General features: G+C 49.3%; 1 protein-coding gene across 1 annotated transcript in view; it reads left to right on the plus strand.

The window, feature by feature from the left end:
- The window catches only part of LOC119966923 (dynein heavy chain 8, axonemal-like), a 1786259-nt gene that overhangs the window by 1572035 nt on the left and 192594 nt on the right, over nt 1–21630 (plus strand). Inside the window, exon 75 of the mRNA XM_038798881.1 lies at nt 14924–15079. Coding sequence (XP_038654809.1) covers nt 14924–15079 — 156 coding nt within the window. The remainder of the gene's footprint in view (nt 1–14923; nt 15080–21630) is intronic.

Below are 21630 nucleotides of genomic sequence, written 5' to 3' on the forward strand. Positions count from 1 at the left end.
CTCTCCACCCACACACACACACTCTCTCCACCCACACACACACACACACTCTCCACCCACACCCACACACACACTCTCTCCACCCACCACACACACACACACTCTCCACCCACACACACACACACACACTCCACCCACACACACACACACTCTCCACCCACACCCACACACACACTCTCTCCACCCACACACACACGCACTCTCCACCCACACATACACACACACTCTCTCCACCCACACACACACGCACTCTCCACCCACACACACACACTCTCCACCCATACACACACACATACTCTCCACCCACACACACACACTCTCCACCCACACACACACACTCTCTCTCCACCCACACACACACACACTCTCTCCACCCACACACACTCTCTCTCCACCCACACACACTCACACTCTCCACCCACACACACACACACTCTCCACCCACACACACTCACACTCTCCACCCACACACACACACACTCTCCACCCACACACACACACACTCTCCACCCACACACACACACACTCTCCACCCACACACACACTCTCCACCCACACACTCACACTCTCCACCCACACACACACTCTCCACCCACACACACACACAACACTCACCCACCCACACACACCTCTCCACCCACACACACACTCTCCACCCACACACACACACACTCTCCACCCACACACACACACACTCTCCACCCACACACACACACTCTCTCCACCCACACACACCACTCTCTCCACCCACACACACACACTCTCTCCACCCACACACACACACTCTCCACCACACACACACTCTCCACCCACCACACACACACTCTCCACCCACACACACACTCTCTCCACCCACACACACTCTCCACCCACACACACACTCTCTCACCCACACACACACTCTCTCCACCCACACACACACACTCTCCACCCACACACACACACTCTCTCCACCCACCCACACACACACTCTCCACCCACCCACACACACACTCTCCACCCACACACACACACACTCCACCCACACACACACCACTCTCTCCACCCACACACACACACACTCTCTCCACCCACACACACACACTCTCTCCACCCACACACACACACACACTCTCTCCACCCACACACACACCACTCTCTCCACCCACACACACACACACTCTCCACCCACACACATACTCTCCACCCACACACACACACTCTCTCCACCCACACACACACACTCTCTCCACCCACACACACACACTCTCTCCACCCACACACACACACTCTCTCCACCCACACACACACACTCTCTCCACCCACACACACACTCTCCACCCACCCACACACACACACACTGTCTCCACCCACCCACACACACACTCTCCACCCACCCACACACACACACACACTCCACCCACCCACACACACACACTCTCCACCCACACACACACACACTCTCCACCCCACACACACACTCTCTCCACCCACACACACACACACTCTCTCCACCCACACACACACTCTCTCCACCCACACACACACTCTCCACCCACACACACTCCACCCACACACACACACACTCCACCCACACACACACTCCACCCACACACACACACTCTCTCCACCCACACACACACACACTCTCCACCCACACCCACACACACTCTCTCTACCCACACACACACACTCACACTCTCTCTACCCACACACACACTCTCCACCCACACACACACACACTCTCTCCACCCACACACACACACACTCTCTCCACCCACACACACACACACTCTCCACCCACACACACACACACTCTCCACCCACACACACACACACACTCTCCACCCACACACACACACACACTCTCTCCACCCACACCCACACACACACTCTCTCCACCCACACACACACACACACACTCTCCACCCACACACACACACACACACACTCCACCCACACACACACACACTCTCCACCCACACACACACTCTCCACCCACACACACACACACTCTCCACCCACACACACACACACACTCTCTCCACCCACACACACACGCACTCTCCACCCACACACACACATACTCTCCACCCATACACACACACATACTCTCCACCCACACACACACACTCTCTCCACCCACACACACACACTCTCTCCACCCACACACACACACTCTCTCCACCCACACACACACACACTCTCCACCCACACACACACACACTCTCCACCCACACACACACACACTCTCCACCCACACACACACATACTCTCCACCCACACACACACACTCTCCACACACACACTCTCTCCACCCACACACACACACACACTCTCCACCCACACACACACACTCTCTCCACCCACACACACACACACACTCTCCACCCACACACACACACTCTCTCCACCCACACACACACACACTCTCCACCCACACCCACACACACACTCTCTCCACCCACACACACACACACACTCTCTCCACCCACACACACACACTCTCTCCACCCACACACACACACACACTCTCTCCACCCACACACACACACTCTCTCCACCCACACACACACACACTCTCCACCCACACACATACTCTCCACCCACACACACACACTCTCTCCACCCACACACACACACTCTCTCCACCCACACACACACACTCTCTCCACCCACACACACACACTCTCTCCACCCACACACACACACTCTCCACCCACACACACACATACTCTCCACCCACACACACACACTCTCCACACACACACTCTCTCCACCCACACACACACACTCTCTCCACCCACACACACACACTCTCTCCACCCACACACACTCTCCACCCACACACACACACACTCTCTCCACCCACACACACACTCTCCACCCACACACACACTCTCCACCCACACACACACTCTCCACCCACACACACTCTCTCCACCCACACACACACGCACTCTCCACCCACACACACACACTCTCTCCACCCACACACACACACACTCTCCACCCACACACGCACACACTCTCCACCCACACACGCACACACTCTCCATCCACACACACACAGCCCTGCTCATGGTCTCTCCTGCCCCATGTTGTCTCCAAGCCCCGCTTCTCCCACCCCTAGACTCTCTTGCTTCATGGCCTTTCCCATTCTCTGCCACCCCATGGCCTCTCCGCACCCCCTCCCCATCCCACAGCCTCACCACACCTCTCCTGACCCACAGCCTTCCGTAGCTTCTCCTGTTCCTTGGCCTATCCCGACTCCGGCGTCTCCCAGCTTCCACTGCCTCCAGCCTCTCCTCGCGTCTCCCACCCTATAGCTTTTACTGTCCCATGATCTGTCTGTACCCCCCTCCAGCCTCTCCCACCCCACTGCCTTTCTGAGCATCTCTCACTCTATGGCCTTTTTCAGCCTCTCCCACCCCATGTTCTCTCTCAGCCTCTCCCACCCCATGTTCTCTCTCAGCCTCTCCCACCCCATGTTCTCTCTCAGCCTCTCCCACCCCATGTTCTCTCTCAGCCTCTCCCACCCCATGTTCTCTCTCAGCCTCTCCCACCCCATGTTCTCTCTCAGCCTCTCCCACCCCATGTTCTCTCTCAGCCTCTCCCACCCCATGTTCTCTCTCAGCCTCTCCCACCCCATGTTCTCTCTCAGCCTCTCCCACCCCATGTTCTCTCTCAGCCTCTCCCACCCCATGTTCTCTCTCAGCCTCTCCCACCCCATGTTCTCTCTCAGCCTCTCCCACCCCATGTTCTCTCTCAGCCTCTCCCACCCCATGTTCTCTCTCAGCCTCTCCCACCCCATGTTCTCTCTCAGCCTCCCTTGACCCTGTACTTCCCTGTCCCCTGTCCAGCCTCCCTACCTGGCCCCATCCTCACCCAATCCATGGATGTGAACTACCTTCCTCCGTTGTCTGCTCTCCTTCGCTTTGACCTTGTGAGTGAATTGGCTACTGATAGGCTGACTGGTACACCTATCAGAAGCCAATCCAAATGGACAAGCTGGAAGGACAGCTTTTTTCAACTGCTCGATCTACTGTCAAACCCCACGGAAGCCGGGGATTCCACTGAACCCAGTTTAGGAAATTCTGCACTGATCAGGAATGGAAATCTAGGTTTCCAAGCATTAAAGGTGAACATTGATCAATATTGTAAAAAGTATTTGCCGTTAAACCCTAATTATTAGCGTTTCCTGATAAAAAAAAATTCTTTTCCCACTATAGGGGAGATAAGAACAAGAAGATTATACTAATTTGTACTAATTTGGATTAAATGGGTGAACAACAGAAGTTGGTATAGAGGTAATCATTTAGTGGTTAAGTCATGGACATTTGGCAAATGTTAAAATCAGTGACAAATATGTTCATTTTACCTGTGCAACAACAGTAACTGCACCTCCAGAATTTAATTGTATTTAAATGTAAAAGTTTGGGCACCCACATTCCTTTAAGACAGGAACAAACTTGGCAGCAAAGCTTTATTGTGAATTGACTTCATGAGACAACGTTCGGCCAAGTTTATGCAGTCATCAGATAAACTATTTAATTAAACTCAGATGGTCATTGACAGTTTAACATGAATTATACTATCTGTGTCAAGATCGGGATGTAGCTCGAACATGAATGGTTTCATTCACAGATTTGATCTTTTGGTCTGTATGAGTGTCTCTCTCTCACTCTTTCTCTCCTTTGTACCTTGTTTCCTCTGTTTCTGGATAGTGTCTCACTTTCCGCAGCACACAAAAACTTAGCATCTTTTATGCAGTTGTTAGGATCTAGCAGATGTTAATTATTGTGCAACCCAAATCGCAGAGGGAAACTTGGTCGGCAGCATCACAAACATTTTTTTTGTATTCTGACAATGAATAGAAAAGTCTGCTGAATTTACAAACCACAAATTCTGGTAACACTGTTCACATTTTAAACATGAAAACAACAAACACTTACTAACAAAAGAAAAGAAAACTTAAGCACACAAGATTACAGTTACATAGTGAAAATTTGATTCAGAGAACATTTCACAAAAGAACCTCAGTTGCCTGGACACGCAGGTAAACACTATGGACAACATTATTGATGGATTTTTAATTACAAAAAATTCCAATAATATTACCACAAAGCAAACCTGCTTTTGCTGTAGGAAAGGTACATCACAGGACTTCTCAAATGCACTTCACACTCTGCCATGGAAATTCAAGAAACTTCAAAAACAAACCACATTTTCTTAAAAACACAAACCTTTATGGCTTGGCTGGAATGGCTACTTCAAACTTTTCACCTTAAAAACTCTTTTCCCAACACATAGCTGTATCCCAGGAGGTCTCACATTGTCACCATCCAACACAGCTCAACATCTCTCCTTAAATATCCCTTTTCTCTTTCATCTTCAATTCCATTCTCCTTTGCACCTCTTTGGAACTTAACATTCTCAACAGGGTCATGTGAAGCCTGTTTCTTCACAGCTCCAGGGTCCCAGGTTCGATTCCCGGCTTGGGTCATTGTCTGTGTGGGGTCTGCAAGTTCTCCCTGTGTCTGCATGGGTTTCCTCCGGATGCTCCGGTTTTATACCACAAGTCCTGAAAGTGCTGTTAGCTTATTTGGACATTCTGAATTCTCCCTCTGTGACCCAAACAGGCTCTGGAATGTGGCGACTAGGTGCTTTTCACAGTAACTTCATTGCAGTGTTAATGGAAGTCTACTTGTGACAATAAATTTTGTCATATAAAAATGTTTCATGCTGTCTCTAGTGCCCCCACGTTTAGGTAAAATAAACTTTAAAGCATTTCCTTGTTTATTTGTGACATTTTCTAAGTTGTAAACCCTGTTATTTACCTTTGAAATTCAATAGATGGAAATCAAATCCTCACCTATCTCCTAATACAAAGTTCTACCCAATGCTTATTTTCGTACAGAAATCCATTTGGTCATACCTCCATTAAAATGCATGTATTTAGCACCTATGCTTTTTTGCTGTCCTAAACTTCACAATTGATCTTCATTTTAATTAATATAGTTTTAACACATGTTATAACCTGCCTGCTTACCATTGGCTGGGGACTAATGACAATCCCACAATCCTGTGGGAGTATGCGCTTCCCCAATGAGGGGGCGGAGAAATCATTAGCAGATTCCCTGCATAAATAGAGCTGGCCAGTTTGGAACCAGAGAGAGAGGAGTTGGCAGCAAGAGAAGTTGTTGCTGCTGTTGTATTTATCTGTTAATTTGTAAATAAATGTTATTTCTTTGCATCCTGAAAACTCGTGCTGGATTCTTCGTGGCCCGCACAAAACTGGCGACGAGGGTTAAAGTGAATAGCTATCTACGCTGCTGAAGCCACCTCCCTGGATTTTTGTTGGACACAGGTTGGAAGTTGTTTTCTATTACACCATGCCTCTGTATGGACGTTTGGATGTTTTTGATGCTGCGCTGGAAAGTTGGAACCAGTATGCACAAAGGATGCGTTACTATTTCCGGGCAAACAATATCACCGAAAACGAGCGCCAGGTGGTCATATTGCTCACCGCCTGCGGCCCGCATACGTTTGGGGTGATTAGGAGCCTTACGTGCCCAGCTGCGCCAGACACCAAAACGTTTGATGAACTTGTGAACTTAGTGGGGCAACATTTTAACCCAACCCCACCCACGATAGTCCAACGTTACCGGTTTAATACCGCTGAGAGGACCCCAGGAGAATCCCTTGCAGAGTTTCTATCCAGGCTATGCAGGATTGCGGAGTACTGTGACTATGGTGAGATCTTATCAGAAATGTTACGCGACGGTTTGGTTTGCGGAATTAACAATGCGGCCACCCAGAGAAAGTTGTTAGCAACATTGACTTTTCAGCAGGCCATTCAAATAGTATTGTCCCGAGAGAACGCAGAACGAGGAGCTACAGGGAATGGAGGTGCATGCCTTGGGATGCAACACCTTCCGTCCGAAAGCATCCCCCCACACCCCTGCGGTACCTTGGGCAAGGCGATGTCCGGATCGACGCCAGTGGCCGTCGGACGTTCCTCCCCGAAGGGAGCCTTCTCCAGAACTAATGGATGAGGAGCCATGTCCGTGTCAGACTTGTAGGCGCCGACCCCGTCGTGGACGCCGGTCCTGGGGGCGCCAGAGGCGCAGTCGTTCCGACCGAACCTGGGGCCAGCCCAGGGGCCATACCTTCCATTTGGATGAACCTGCGGCGACTATTCCCGAGGACATGGAGACGGAAGACGAATACCTGCAGCTGCATTGTGTGGCAGCTCCCTGTGTGGCCCCCATTAAGGTGACAGTACGGGTCAATGCTCACCCGCTTGAGATGCAGTTGGACACTGGCGCAGCGGTCTCCGTGATCACCCAGAGGACATTCGACCGCATCAAACAGGGTATACAGACCCTCACATTAACCGACACACAGGCCAGGTTGGCCACCTATACGGGGGAACCATTGGACATTGCAGGAACTATGATCCCTGTTGTTTATGGACGCCAGGAGGGGGGTTTCCCACTTATCGTGGTGCGCGGCCATTGGCCCAGCCTGTTGGGTCGGGACTGGTTGCGCCATTTGTGGCTGCAGTGGCAGCACATCCTCCAAACAGTTTCTGGAGGGTTGACTGAGGTGCTAGGACAATACCCAGATGTATTCCAGCCCGGTTTGGGGAAAATAAAAAGGGCTGTAGCCCGTATCCAAGTCGAACCAGGAGCCACGCGGCGTTATTTCCGGGTGCACCCGGTGCCTTACGCCTTGCTCAAGAAGGTAAAAGGGGAGCTCACTCGTTTGGAGACTTTGGGTATCATCAGGCCCATCAGTTTTGCTGACTGGGCAGCACCAATTGTACCTGTAATGAAGCCAGATGCCATAGTTCGCTGGTTTGGCGACTATAAACGTACAGTGAATATGGCTTCCCGACTCGACCGATACCCAATGCCTCGCATAGAGGATCTCTACACAATGCTTGCAGGCAGACTCTCATTCACAAAATTAGATATGAGTCACACCTACCTATAGTTGGAGCTGGACCCTGCCTCCCGGCCATATGTAACGATTAATACACACCGGGGCCTGTATGAATATACACGTTTGTCCTTTGGAGTATCCTCTGCCTGCGCTATTTTTCAACGCATTATGGAGGGCATTTTGAGAGGTTAACCGCGTGTTGCTGTCTACTTAGATGACGTTTTGATCACAGGGACGTCGGAGCACGAACATTTGGAAAATTTGGAGGCTGCCCTTAGACGCTTTTCGGAGGCTGGAGTCCGTTTACGTCGCACAAAGTGCGTTTTTCAGGCAAAGGAAGTAGTCTCCCTGGGTTATTGGGTTGACTGCGAAGGTTTGCACCCCGTCGCAGAGAAGGTGCGCGCGATTCAACAGGCCCCCGCCCCGACTGACGCTTCGCATCTTAGTTCATTTCTCGGCCTCGTAAACTATTATAGAAAGTTCCTCCCCAATCTGGCAACTACGCTGGCCCCGCTGCACCTTCTGCTAAAGAAGAATCACACCTGGGTTTGGGGTCAGCCGCAGGAAACCGCTTTCCGGCAGGTAAAACAACAATTGTCGTCGTCTGGGTTACTAACCCACTATGATCCTGGAAAGCCTTTGCTTGTCACATGTGATGCATCCCCGTATGGTATTGGGACCATCCTGTCCCACAAGATGGAGAACGGGGCCGAGCGGCCGATAGCTTTCGCCTCCCGCACATTGAGTGCAGCGGAAAAAAAGTACGCGCAGATCGAGAAGGAGGGTCTGGCAGTGGTCTTTGCGGTGAAACGTTTCCACTAGTACGTATATGGCCTCCACTTCACTATCGTGACTGATCATAAGCCTCTGCTGGGACTTTTCAGAGAGGATAAGCCAGTACCGCCCATTGCTTCCGCACGGATCCAGCGCTGGGCTGTGTTGCTCGCTGCATACGAGTATTCTCTGGAGCACAAACCAGGAACCCAGATAGGGAATGCCGAAGCACTGAGCCGATTGCCTTTATCGACTGGCCCCATGTCGACCCCCACGACCGGTGAGGTGGTTGCAACCCTAAATTTTATGGACACCTTGCTTGTCACAGCATCACAGATCCGTGAGTGGACCCAGACGGAGCCAGTCCTGTCAAAGGTTCGGCACATAGTCCTGTATGGTGGGCAGCATAGAGAGCTCCCAGGCGAGTTGCGGGCATTTTCCTCCAAGCTGTCCGAATTCAGCGTGGAAGGCAGCATCCTTTTGTGGGGGACGCGTGTGATTGTCCCGGAAAAAGGACAGGAGCTGATACTGAGAGACTTGCACAATGGGCATCCGGGTGTGGCCAAAATGAAAATGTTGGCCCGGAGTTATGTCTGGTTCCCTGGCCTCGACACCAACATTGAGAAGGTGGCCCAAAACTGCTCCATTTGCCAGGAGCATCAAAAGCTTCCACCGGCCGCGCCCCTACATCACTGGGAATGGCCAGGGCGGCCTTGGGCGCGCCTGCATGCGGATTTTGCCAGCCCTTTTCAACGATCCATGATCCTGCTATTAATCGACACCCAGTCTAAATGGCTAGAGGTGCATAAGATGGGAGGCACAATGTCCTGCGCAACAATCGATAAGATGCATTTGTCTTTCAGTACACATGGCCTCCCCGAGATGCTGGTCACGGACAACGGCACTCCGTTCACAAGTGAGGAGTTTGCAAGGTTCATGAAGATGAACGGCATACGCCATATCCGCACTGCCCCTTACCACCCGGCTTCAAATGGGTTGGCGGAGCGTGCAGTGCAGACATTCAAACTAGGCCTAAAGAATCAGTCTTCTGGGTCGATGGACACGAGACTGGCTCGATTTTTGTTTTCATATAGGATCACACCCCGTGCAGTGACTGGGGTAGCTGCTGCAGAACTCCTAATGTGCCGGAGACTTCGCAGCACCCGCCTTAGCATGGTTTTCCCGGACATTGGCGCAAAGGTACGCCGCACACAAGAACGGCAGGGACGCGGTTTTTCTCAGCATCGGCCGATTCGCCAGTTTACGCCCGGTGACCCAGTGTTCGTTCTGAATTTTGCTGGTGGTGCCCAGTGGGCCCCTGGCGTAATCTTTCGCCAAACGGGCCCTATCTCTTACCAGGTACAAGCCCAGGGGCGTCTCCAGTGTAAACATGTAGACCATGTTCGGTCCAGAAGACTATCCCTTCCAAAGATTCCCCGCCCCAGGAGCTCATTTCTACAGCCACAGAGACCAGATACAATGGAAAGTATTCCTCACAATCTTCCTCTGGTGCCTCACTCAAAGCCTGCGCAGGTCCTGACAGAACCGCGTGGAGATAGAGATGCCGAGATGATGGAGGCAGCGGACTCTGACTCCGAGATGGAGACACAAGACACCTCAGAGGGGGAATCCTCGGTCTCACGGGCCGTGGATGTACAACCGTTACGGCGTTCATCACGGAAGCGCCGGTCTCCATCTCGTTACACGCCGCCTGATCCAGCGCCTCGTGCAAATGGTGTCCGGCCTGCGCCAAAACTAATCCGACGCCCTCCTTCGCCAGGGTCTTCGGTGGATTCCTTGGACTTTGGAGGGGGGAGGGATGTTATAACCTGCCTGCTTACCATTGGCTGGGGACTAATGACAATCCCACAATCCTGTGGGAGTATGAGCTTCCCCAATGAGGGGGGCTGAGAAATCATTAGCAGATTCCCTGCATCAATAAAGCTGGCCAGTTTGGAACCAGAGAGAGAGGAGTTGGCAGCAAGAGAAGTTGTTGCTGCTGTTGTATATATCTGTTAATTTGTAAATAAATGTTATTTCTTTGCATCCTGAAAATTCGTGCTGGATTCTTCGTGGCCCTCACAAAAACACAGAGACCCACAAGCCTGCTTCACAGAATGGCAAAATAACCCCCAAAAATATTTTAAATAAAAACATTGCTCATCATACTGTTATCCAATTAACCCCTCCCCCTCAAGAACATAAGAACTAGGAGCAGGAGTAGGCCATCTGGCCCCTCGAGCCTGCTCCGCAATTCAATGAGATCATGGCTGATCTTTTGTGGACTCAGCTCCACTTTCTGGCCTGAACACCATAACCCTTAATCCCTTTATTCTTCAAAAAGCTATCTTTATCTTAAAAACATTTAATGAAGGAGCCTCTACTGCTTCACTGGGCAAGGAATTCCATAGATTCACAACTCGTTGGGTGAAGAAGTTCCTCCTAAACTCAGTCCTAAATCTACTTGCCCTTATTTTGAGGCTATGTTCCGCTTCCGAGAGGATCCCTAACTATGAGATCATGAATCAATCCTGTCTCATTACACAGGACAATATATAGGACTGCTTGTTCCCTCGTAGGTTCCATTACATACTGTTCTAGGAAACTATCGTGGATACATTCTATAAACTCCTCCTCAAGGCTGCCTTGATCGACCTGGTTAAACCAATGGACATGTAGATTAAAATCCCCCATGATAACTGCTGTACCATTTCTACCTGCTTCAGTTATTTCTTTGTCTATTGCCTGCCCCACCATAATATTCCTATTTGGTGGCCTATAGACTACTCCTATCAGTGACTTTTCTGCCTTACTATTCCTGATTTCCACCCAAATGGATCCAACCTTATCCTCCATGGCACCAATGTCATCCCTTGCTATTGCCCGGATGTCATCCTTAAATAACAGAGCAACACCACCTCCCTTACCATCCAGTCTGTCCTTCCGAATAGTTTGATACCCTCGGATATTTAACTCCCAATCGTGACCATCCTTTAATCATGTTTCAGTAATGGCCACTAAATCATAGTCATTCATGATGATTTGCGCCATCAACTCATTTACTTTATTCCGAATACTACGAGCATTCAGGTAAAGTACACTTATGTTGGTTTTTTTTACCTCTGTTTTGAATCTTAACATCTCGATCAGTAACCTCTCCTAAGTTATATTTCCTCTTAACTTTTCTCCTAATTTTCCTTGTCGTTGAACCCATATCTTCAGGTAACAACTTGCCGCGTCACTTACCATTAATGTTTTTACTTCCCGTTTTATTCCTTTTAGTATTACTGGGCCTATTCACTGAGCTCCCCTCAGTAACTGTACCTTGTCCTGTCGCCCTTTTTGATTTTTGACTATGGCTTACACTTTCCCCCTCACTTCCTTTTGCTTCTGCCCCTGTTTTAATACCTTCCAACTTCCTGCATCGGTTCCCATCCCCCTGCCACATTAGTTTAAACCCTCCCCAACAGCTCTAGCAAACACCCCCCCCCCCCCCCAGGACACGGTTCCAATCCTGCCCAGGTGCAGACCATCCGGTTTGTGCAGGTCCCACCTCACCCAGAACCGATTCCAATGCCCAAGGAATTTGAATCCCTCCCTCTTGGTCCATCTCTCGAGCCATGCATTCATCCTATCTATCCTGACATTCGTACTCAGACTAGCTTGTGGCACTGGTAGCAATCCTGAGATTACTACCTTTGAGGTCCTACTTTTTAGTTTAACTCCTAACTCCCTGAATTCAGCTTGTAGGACCTCATCCCGTTTTTTACCTATATCGTTGGTGCCTGTGTGCAGCACGACAGCTGGCTGTTCACACTCACCCCCCAGAATGTCCTGCAGCCGCTCCGAGACATCCTTGACCTTTGCACCAGGGAGGCAACATACCATCCTGGACTCTCGATTGCGTCCGCAGAACCGCCTGTCTATTCCCATTACTATTGAGTCCCCTATCACTATAGCCCTGCAATTCATCTTCCTGCCCTGCTGTGCAGCAGAACCAGCCATGGTGCCATGAACCTGGCTGCTGCGGCCTTCCCCTGGTGAGCCATCTCCCTTAACAGTATCCAAAGCAGTATATCTGTTTTGCAGGGAGATGACCGCAGGGGCACCTGCACTGCTTTCCTACTCTTGCTCTTTCTTTTGGTCACCCATTTGCTATCCCGCTCAAAAGCTTTCACCTGCGGTGTGACCAACTCGCTAAACGTCCTATCCACAACATCCTCAGCATCACGGATGCTCCAAAGTGAGTCCATCCACAATTCCAGAGCCGTCAAGCGGTCTAACAGGAGCTGCAACTGAACACACTTCTTGCACGTGAAGGAGCCAAGGACAGTTGACGTGTCCCTGAGCTCCCACATCGCACACGAGGAGCATGACACAGGTCTGGGATCTCCTGCCATGTCTTAAACTTTAGGTAAACGTATACAACTACAATTTTAAAAAACAAAAGAAAAATAAATACATTAGACAATGAAAAGAAAAACTACTTACCAGTCACTTACCAGGGTTAAAAAGCATCTCCTCCCACCCAGCTTCGAATTCCCACCTAGCTTCAAATTCCCAACCTCATTCTTGGCTGTGCCTCACTCTGGCTGTGTCTTCTCTGGCTCACTGGGAGAACTCACCCAGGGTCTCAGATGCTCTCTGGTTCTCTCCCTGCAGATTGAAAGTTACTGGCCAGAAGAAAGAGAGAGAACAAAACAGTAGAGAAAATGGTCCTTCTCCCACTCTGTACCAAATTACCTCACTGCACCAAATTACCAAGTTCCAACTTCCCACTCTGGATGTGCATCACTCACTCTGGATGTGCCTCACTCACTCTGGATGTGTCTTCTTCACCTGCGCAAAGCTTACTGAGTGCACTTTCTGTCTGTCTTTTATACAGAGCTCAGCTAATCAGGGTGACTCATACTACTTAAGCTTCGAACAGAAGAATACAATGTACACCCTTGTGCCACTAAACAGGCTTCAGGTGACTGACAGATAACTGCCTCTCAGCAATTAGGGTGGGGGCAGCTTCAGCCAATCAAACACTAAGCTACACACAGCACTTTTAACTGAAAAGCAGCAGAATTAGATTTACCACTTACTTTTCCTGATTACCTCACTGCACCAAATTACCAAGTTCCAAATTCCACTCTGGATGTGCGTCACTCACTCAGGATGTGTCTCCTTCACCTGCACAAAGCTTACTGTGTGCACTTTCTGTCTGTCTTTTATACAGAGCTCAGCTAACCAGGGTGACTCACACTACAAGCTTCAAACAGAAGAATACAATGTACACCCTTGTGCCACTGAACAGGCTTCGGGTGACTGACAGATAACTGCCTCTCAGCAATTAGGGTGGGGGAAGCTTCAGCCAATCAAACACTAAACTACGCACAGCACTTTTAACTGAAAAGCAGCAGAATTAGATTTACCACTTACCTTTCCTGATTAACTCACCGCACCAAATTACCAAGTTCCAACTCTGGATGTGCCTCACTCCGGCTGTGTCTCCTCGACTTGCGCAAGCTCTCCCCAGTAATCTTCAGCCCAAATGTGAGGATACCTTCCTTGACGAACCAAGAGTACTCGATGTGACTGTTGATAACATTACATACTTATATAAATAATGCTCTTTGTATCTCGGTGCTTTTATGTTCTGTCCTTTATCTCGTTGAGAGAGACATTGACATTCCATTCTTAAACAAGCTGTTATTCAAAGTCAACCTCAAGATCGCACCCTTCTGCTGCGAGTACAATTTGACACAATTTCCTCATAACTTTCCCTTCAAAAAAGGGTATCTAATTAAGTCAAGCATCAGTAAAATACAAGACTCAATGTTAGTTTCTTATAGTAAAGTTAATTTAACTGGTTAGTAACCTGATAATCTTACATGAAGCATTTTGGAATATTCTTGAAAGATTTGTGAAGACACTCTGGCTACATAATTCAACAGCCAATTTCAATGTGCTCACTTGAGAAATGGGCAGTTATCAATCGAACATTCAGGAGGCACCTCAGCTGACCCACACCAACCTTGCGCAATTATCACGTCTGCATGTTATTGAGCGAATAACCCAACCACCTCAGGTAACATAAGGTTGCTGAAATATATATTTCAGTCCTCTAGCTTCATGACAGATTATAGATATGTAAGAGAGTTGTGATTAGTACCCTGACCATTGTAATATGAGTGACATTGAAGTTTAAACACAAATTCCTTTTGTCCGAAAGGTAACATCACTTAATCATAAGTATTTCCGGAATCACCTGGAGGATTCGTTGTCACTTGGACGTCCTCTGCTATTGGAAGATGTGCGGGAAGAGTTGGATCCTGCACTGGATAACGTGTTGGAGAAAAACTTCATCAAATCTGGAAGCACCTTCAAAGTGAGCTAATTTTGAAGAGATGCCACCACTACCTTCAAACACTCTTAACTCATCGATAACACTTGTAATTGAACTAAAGTTTAACTACAAAGCTACAATTCACTCTGCCTCATGGTGCCGAGGACCCGAGGCCCTGGGTCACTGTCCGTGTGGAGTTTGCACATTCTCCCGTATCTGCGTGGGTCTCACTCCCACAACCCAAAGACGTTCAGCACAACATCGTGGGCCGAAAGGCCTGTTCTGTGCTGTATTTTCTATGTTTTCAATGTGCAGGTTAGGTGGATTGGCCATGCTAAATTGCCCCTTAATTAGAAAAAAATGAATTGGGTATTTTAAATTAAAAAATATATATATAATGCACTCAACAATTGTTTCCCCAAACCTACACACAAGTAATATTTTTGTAATGAAAGTAACCTGGGTTGATTTCAGTAATTGTGAAGCCTACATGCAGGGCAAAGAGCAACAGTGAAGGACATCAAGTTTCCAAAGAATGAAAGTAAAAGTCATTCGAAAGAAGAGATTAGATGATGCCAAGCTCTGATTTAAAACATTAGATGGTATGAAAAATGGCAAACAGTATGCACATAAGAACATAAGAACTAGGAGCAGGAGTAGGCCATCTGGCCCCCGAGCGTGCTCCGCCTTTCAATGAGATCATGGCTGATCTTTTGTGGACTCAGCTCCACTTTCCGGCCCGAACACCATAACCCTTAATCCCTTTATTCTTCAAAAAACTATCTAACTTTACCTTGAAAACGTTTAATGAAGGAGCCTCAACTGCTTCACTGGGAAAGGAATTCCATAGATTCACAACCGTTTGGGTGAAGAAGTTCCTCCTAAACTCAGTCCTAAATCTACTTCCCCTTATTTTGAGGCTATGTCCCCTAGTTCTGCTGTCACCCGCCAGTGGAAACAACCCGCCCGCATCTATCCTATCTATTCCCTTCATAATTTTATGTGTTTCTATAAGATTCCCACGGTAGCATTGTGGATAGCACAAATGCTTCACAGCTCCAGGGTCCCAGGTTCGATTCCGGCTTGGATCACTGTCTGTGCGGAGTCTGCACATCCTCCCCGTGTGTGCGTGGGTTTCCTCCGGGTGCTCCGGTTTCCTCCCACAGTCCAAAGATGTGCAGGTTAGGTGGATTGTCCATGATAAATTGCCCTTAGTGTCCAAAATTGCCCTCAGTATTGGGTGGGGTTACTGGGTTATGGGGATAGGGTGGAGGTGTTGACCTTGGGTAGGGTGCTCTTTCCAAGAGCTGGTACAGATCGATGGGCCAAGTGGCCTCCTTCTGCACTGTAAATTCTATGATAAATTCTAATGAGTACAGATGTAGCGTTGCAATGTGTAGCTCTGGTCTGTTAACATTTCAGAATAAAAGGATTTCACCATGTAAATCATTTGTTCCATTAGATGTAAGGGTAATGAGGAGAAGAAGTAATGTGGTCGAGATTCTACTTTGCACAAATACCTTTTTTTAAGTATTCATGGGATGTAGGTATCACTGGCTAGGCCAGCATTTATTGCCCATCCCTATTTTCCCTCAAGAATGTTGTGGTTGTGGTGATATGCATCACTGTAGATACACAAGGAGTTAATGTAAGTACATGTAGACTAGCTATACACTAGAGGGAGCACCAGAGACATGACACACAGACATTCAACCAATAGGTCAGTAAGATAGGACACGACCAATGGGCATTCACAATACACACAGATGTGACACCACCACAGGAGGACATTACACCACCCATATATAAAGGACACAGCACACATGATCCCTCTCTTTCCAGTGGAGACACTCAGTGAGTACAGACACAGGGTTGATTGAACATCACACCCACCACGTGGATTGTAGCAGACTGGTTCGTCAGTCTGAGTAACTATAGAAGGATTAACAGTAGAGTCGAATCCAAGTAGGCTGGTTTATCCAAGGGGCTGTTTATCCAAGGGGCTGGTTTAGCTCACTCAGCTAAATAGCTGGCTTTTAAAGCAGACCAAGCAGGCCAGCAGCACGGTTCGATTCCCGTACCAGCCTCCCCGGACAGGCGCCGGAATGTGGCGACTAGGGGCTTTTCACAGTAACTTCATTAAAGCCTACTCGTGACAATAAGCGATTTTCATTTCATTTCATTTCAAGTAGGAGAATATTAATAGTTTGATAAATGTGTTGAAGCTATCTCCACGTCTGAACCTTCCTTTGTCAGAGTGCACATCAAGGAAGCAGCTTATGCTACGCCAAGAGCATAACAAAACATGGTACACAGGAGTGACCTGTTTAAATCCATACAGTTACAACTCAGCAGACAGTGGCAACCAGCAATGGCAGCCAGGCAGGACGATGTTCAAGATTCCGGTTCCACAGCAGCTCAGGTACCATGGCAATCTCAGTGAAAACTGGCATTGGTTCAGGCAAATATTCGAAATCTACCTGGTAGCGTCCAACCTAGATGGCGTGGCGGATGCAGAGAAAATAAAGCTTCTACTCACCATCGCAGGTCTAGAAGCAGCTGAAATCTTCCAGACCTTCAAATACTCAAAGGGGCAAAACAAGAGCAATTTCCAGGCAGTCCTGGACAAATTCCAAGAATTCTGCGAGGAGAATACAAGAGAAAATGGTAAAAGAGGCACCAAAACTCACCACGAGGTAGGCTTGCAGCAGAAATCTGCAGTTTTGAATTGCAGCCTTCTTGGTGAAGGTGCTGCACATGCGCAGTTGAGAAAAAGGCCCCAAGTAAAGGAACAGCGATCTGAGCATGCCCAATTACTTCCCACAACCGACGTCACACGCGTCATGACTTCAGAGGCCCCAGACCACGCCCACTTAAAGGGGAAATGTCCCAAAACAAGAAAAAAACGTTTTAAGCTGTAAAATCCGATTCTTTCACCTGGAACGACAGCACAATGCCCGAACTTCAACCAGTAGCTGAAAGTAACCTCCGCAGAACCCTGCAACAAGCAGTTAGCACCACCCAAAGAGATGATACAGTCCTTGAAGACTACGACTCTGACCTTGATTTCTTCTTTGGACATCAGAAGCCCAATGCCAGCTCCAACACAAAAAGTGATGACATGGTTCCAGAAGACTACGGCTCAGATGAAGGTTTCATCATTGGAGATGGCGACCCCAGTACCAAATCCGAACCGCAACGAGATGTTTTCTACAGTGAAGAATCCGACACAGACACGGATGTGTTGTTCGGATTTGAGGATCTTCAGCCCAGCATATATGACATCCCGACTCATGAGTGCAGGATTATGCTGCGGCCTGACACCAAGAGACAGAGAGCGCTACAAGCCCACAGAGAGCGGCCTGCTGCCACACAGAGAGTGGTCCACGCACCGCTAAGGGTCCCCGACTCCACACAGAGAGTGGTCCACGCACCACGAAGGTGGTCCACGCACCAGCCTCCATACAGAAAGCGATGAAAGACTCCACAGCGAGACAACTGCACGTCTCCACACAGAAAGTGAATCCAGTGTCACAAGCTTCCACGATAGAAGCAATGCAAGACTCCAGAGTGCAGTCCTTGCATGAACAAGAAGTGACTCGAGTGACACAAGCCTCCACAGCGACCTCGTGGACAGCCTCCACGATAGAAGCAACGCAAGACTCCAAAGCGCAGTCCTTGCATGAACAAGACCATGAGGGTCTAGCAACCTCCTCTGAGCAACCAGCAGCAGATGATGCAAGCCTGCCACGCTCAAGTGAACAACAGAAAGACTATGACCGTCTGCCATGCTCAAGTGCACAGCAAGAAGACTATGACAGTCTACCACACTCCAGTGAACAACAAGGCGACAATGACAGTCCACCCAGATTGTTTGAGCCATCAGAAGAAGACTAACGATTTACCCAGCTCAAGTGAACGATAAGAACACACTGAGGCTCTACCCACTCTACGTGCGACAAATGACGATGGCATCCCACTTCCCATACAAGATGAGCAATGTGACAGACCTCAGCTAGAATGTACAGAGGCACTCGACGATCACAGTGAGACTACTGGTGACTCCAGTGACACCACGTTACTTCAAATCTCATTCGCTCGAGCCTCTCCACAAGCAAATGCATTCCTGAACGTTTTGACTCCTGATGTGGAGCATCAAGAAACCTCAGCCGACTCAAGCGAACCTGCAATGACTCCGGACAGGGAGCGGCAAGAAACCAAAGCTGACACAGGTGAACCAGAAACGACTCCAGACGGGGAGCGCCGCAAACTCAGTGACGGCACGCTCAAGAAAACAGCAGATGCCACGAAGCACGCTGACACGAGTAACTGTGTGAAGGACTCGTATTATCCACAGAGTGTGGTCCTTGAGTGCAACAAACACGACAACAAAACCAACCAACACAACAACAACATCAAAGACAATAACAAGGAGCGTACCAAAGGCAACAACGTCGACAGCAAGCAGGACAAAAACAACAACTATGGCACAACGGCTGGTACGACATGGTACAACTCTGCCCATGAGGGACACAGTTACTGCTCAGCTCAGTACAATGACATACCATGGCAGGACGATGCATCTTCCCAATTCACGTTTGCTGCACTACCAACAGGTAACCTGGGCGCGATTCTCCGCAAATGCGGCGAGTCGTAAAGGCTGCCGTGAAACTGGCCGTTTTTCACGGCCCCTCCTGGGACCCGATTCTCCCCCCCCCCGGGCAGGGCTAGCAGCGGGGCCCCGTGAAGCACGGCATCACGGCCTTAGCGACCGTCGCTAAGTCCGCGCGCCAAGCGTCACGACGGCTGACGTGCACGATGACATCAGCCACGCATGCCCGGGTTAGACGGCTCCAACCCGCGCATGCGCGGATGACGTCATCACGCAGACGCGTCAAACCCGCGCATGCACGGGCCGTCATGCCCCTCAGCCGCCCTGCGGACTGATCCTGCGGGGCGGCGGAAGAACAAATAGCATTTAACATAACTAGTTATAATGTATTATACATCTGTAAACCAAATTGTTGTGCCATGGTTGTCAGGGACGGGCACTTTGCGGCCGTTTTCACGAACGCTGAAAGCAGGTGTGATCGCGGCCGTGAAAACGGCCGTAAACTCCGCGGTATTCGGCCCATCGGCCTGCGGAGAATCGCTGTTCGCTATAAAAAACGGCGAGCAGCGATTCGTGTCGTGGGGCGGCCGGAGGGGGGGAAGAATAGCGGGAGGCCGTGAAAATTGTCGGGAAGGCCCTCCCGCTATTCTCCGACCCATCGTGGGCAGCGGAGAATCGCACCCAGGTCTTTCAGGACAGGTGCCATCAAACGTCGCTGCCAGAAACATCGGAAGAAAAAAGACTCCAAATCAGACAACAAAGTGATTTGACTACTTCTTGGTTCCTCACGCACAGGGTCAAGGATTGTGTTTACAATGCAATGCCGCCATCAACATCACCACCTCACTGAAGTGTTGGCTAGTGTAGACCTGAGAGATGAACAGACACTTCCAACACTGATGAAGGTTCAACTCAATTTTATTAACTAGTTCTAACTAACTAACACACGATGACTGTGGGTCTAAATAATGCTAACTTAAACTAGAGACCTAAGCCTTGTCCGAACCAGTTGATTCTCTCAGCACGTGTTGTGAGTCTGTGCTGGGCTGGATGAGTTTTTATCACACTCAGAGGCAGCACCCAGAATGAGCGGGAACTGTGGTGCCCCCTGCCTTTATAGTGTGTGTATTCTAACTGGTGATTGGCTGCGGTGTTTGTACATGTTGATTGGTCCCTGTGTGTGTCCATCAGTGTGTGTCTGCACCATGATATATTGGTATATATTATGACATCCTCCCTTTTATAAAAAAATGTTGATATAGGCATGTGATAATAAATAGTGTGGGTGTGTGGAGAATGTACCTAGCTACGTGTGAGGTGTGAAGACATATGTACAAAGCTATATACAGGGAACAAGACTATTTACAGAGGAAGGTGCCTGGTGCAGATGACTACCATGAACTGGAACAACCAACGAATCTATTTACAAATCACTGGATAACAAATGCAACAATAAAGGATATAGGAAAAAAAAACATTTCAGAGAGTCCACATGTGTACAGAGTTTATAAGTTCAGTCTCTGAGGTGGGCGACGAACTCTGGTTGACCGCCTCAAGGGTGGGGCAATGACTGGCGCCTCAGGAGCTGGGAGGGCTGCAGCACTGTCGGGGCAGGCAGAGCGACCGGAAGCGCCACACAGTCCACGGCGGTATCAGTAGAAGAGCTGGTCGGAGGATCCCGTGACGACCCTGGAACCAGGCGAAGGGCACGCTGGTTGCGGCGCCGAATGGATCCATCCGGTAAGCGGACCAGGAAGGAGCGGGGGACCACCTGCTTTAGAAAGACAGCAGGCGCAGACCAGCCACCATCCGGGAGGTGGATGCGAACCTTGTCGCGTGGATGGATGTCGGGAAGGTCAGCAGCCCGTGAGTCGTAGGACGTTTTCTGCTGCAGTTCTGTGCATGCGGTGGAGCACGGGGACATAATCGAGGTTGGGAGTGAGAATTGATGGCACCGTCGTTCTGAGGGTGCGGTTCATTA

The sequence above is a fragment of the Scyliorhinus canicula genome, chromosome 6 (assembly GCF_902713615.1).
Source record: "Scyliorhinus canicula chromosome 6, sScyCan1.1, whole genome shotgun sequence".
Classification (NCBI taxonomy): domain Eukaryota; kingdom Metazoa; phylum Chordata; class Chondrichthyes; order Carcharhiniformes; family Scyliorhinidae; genus Scyliorhinus; species Scyliorhinus canicula.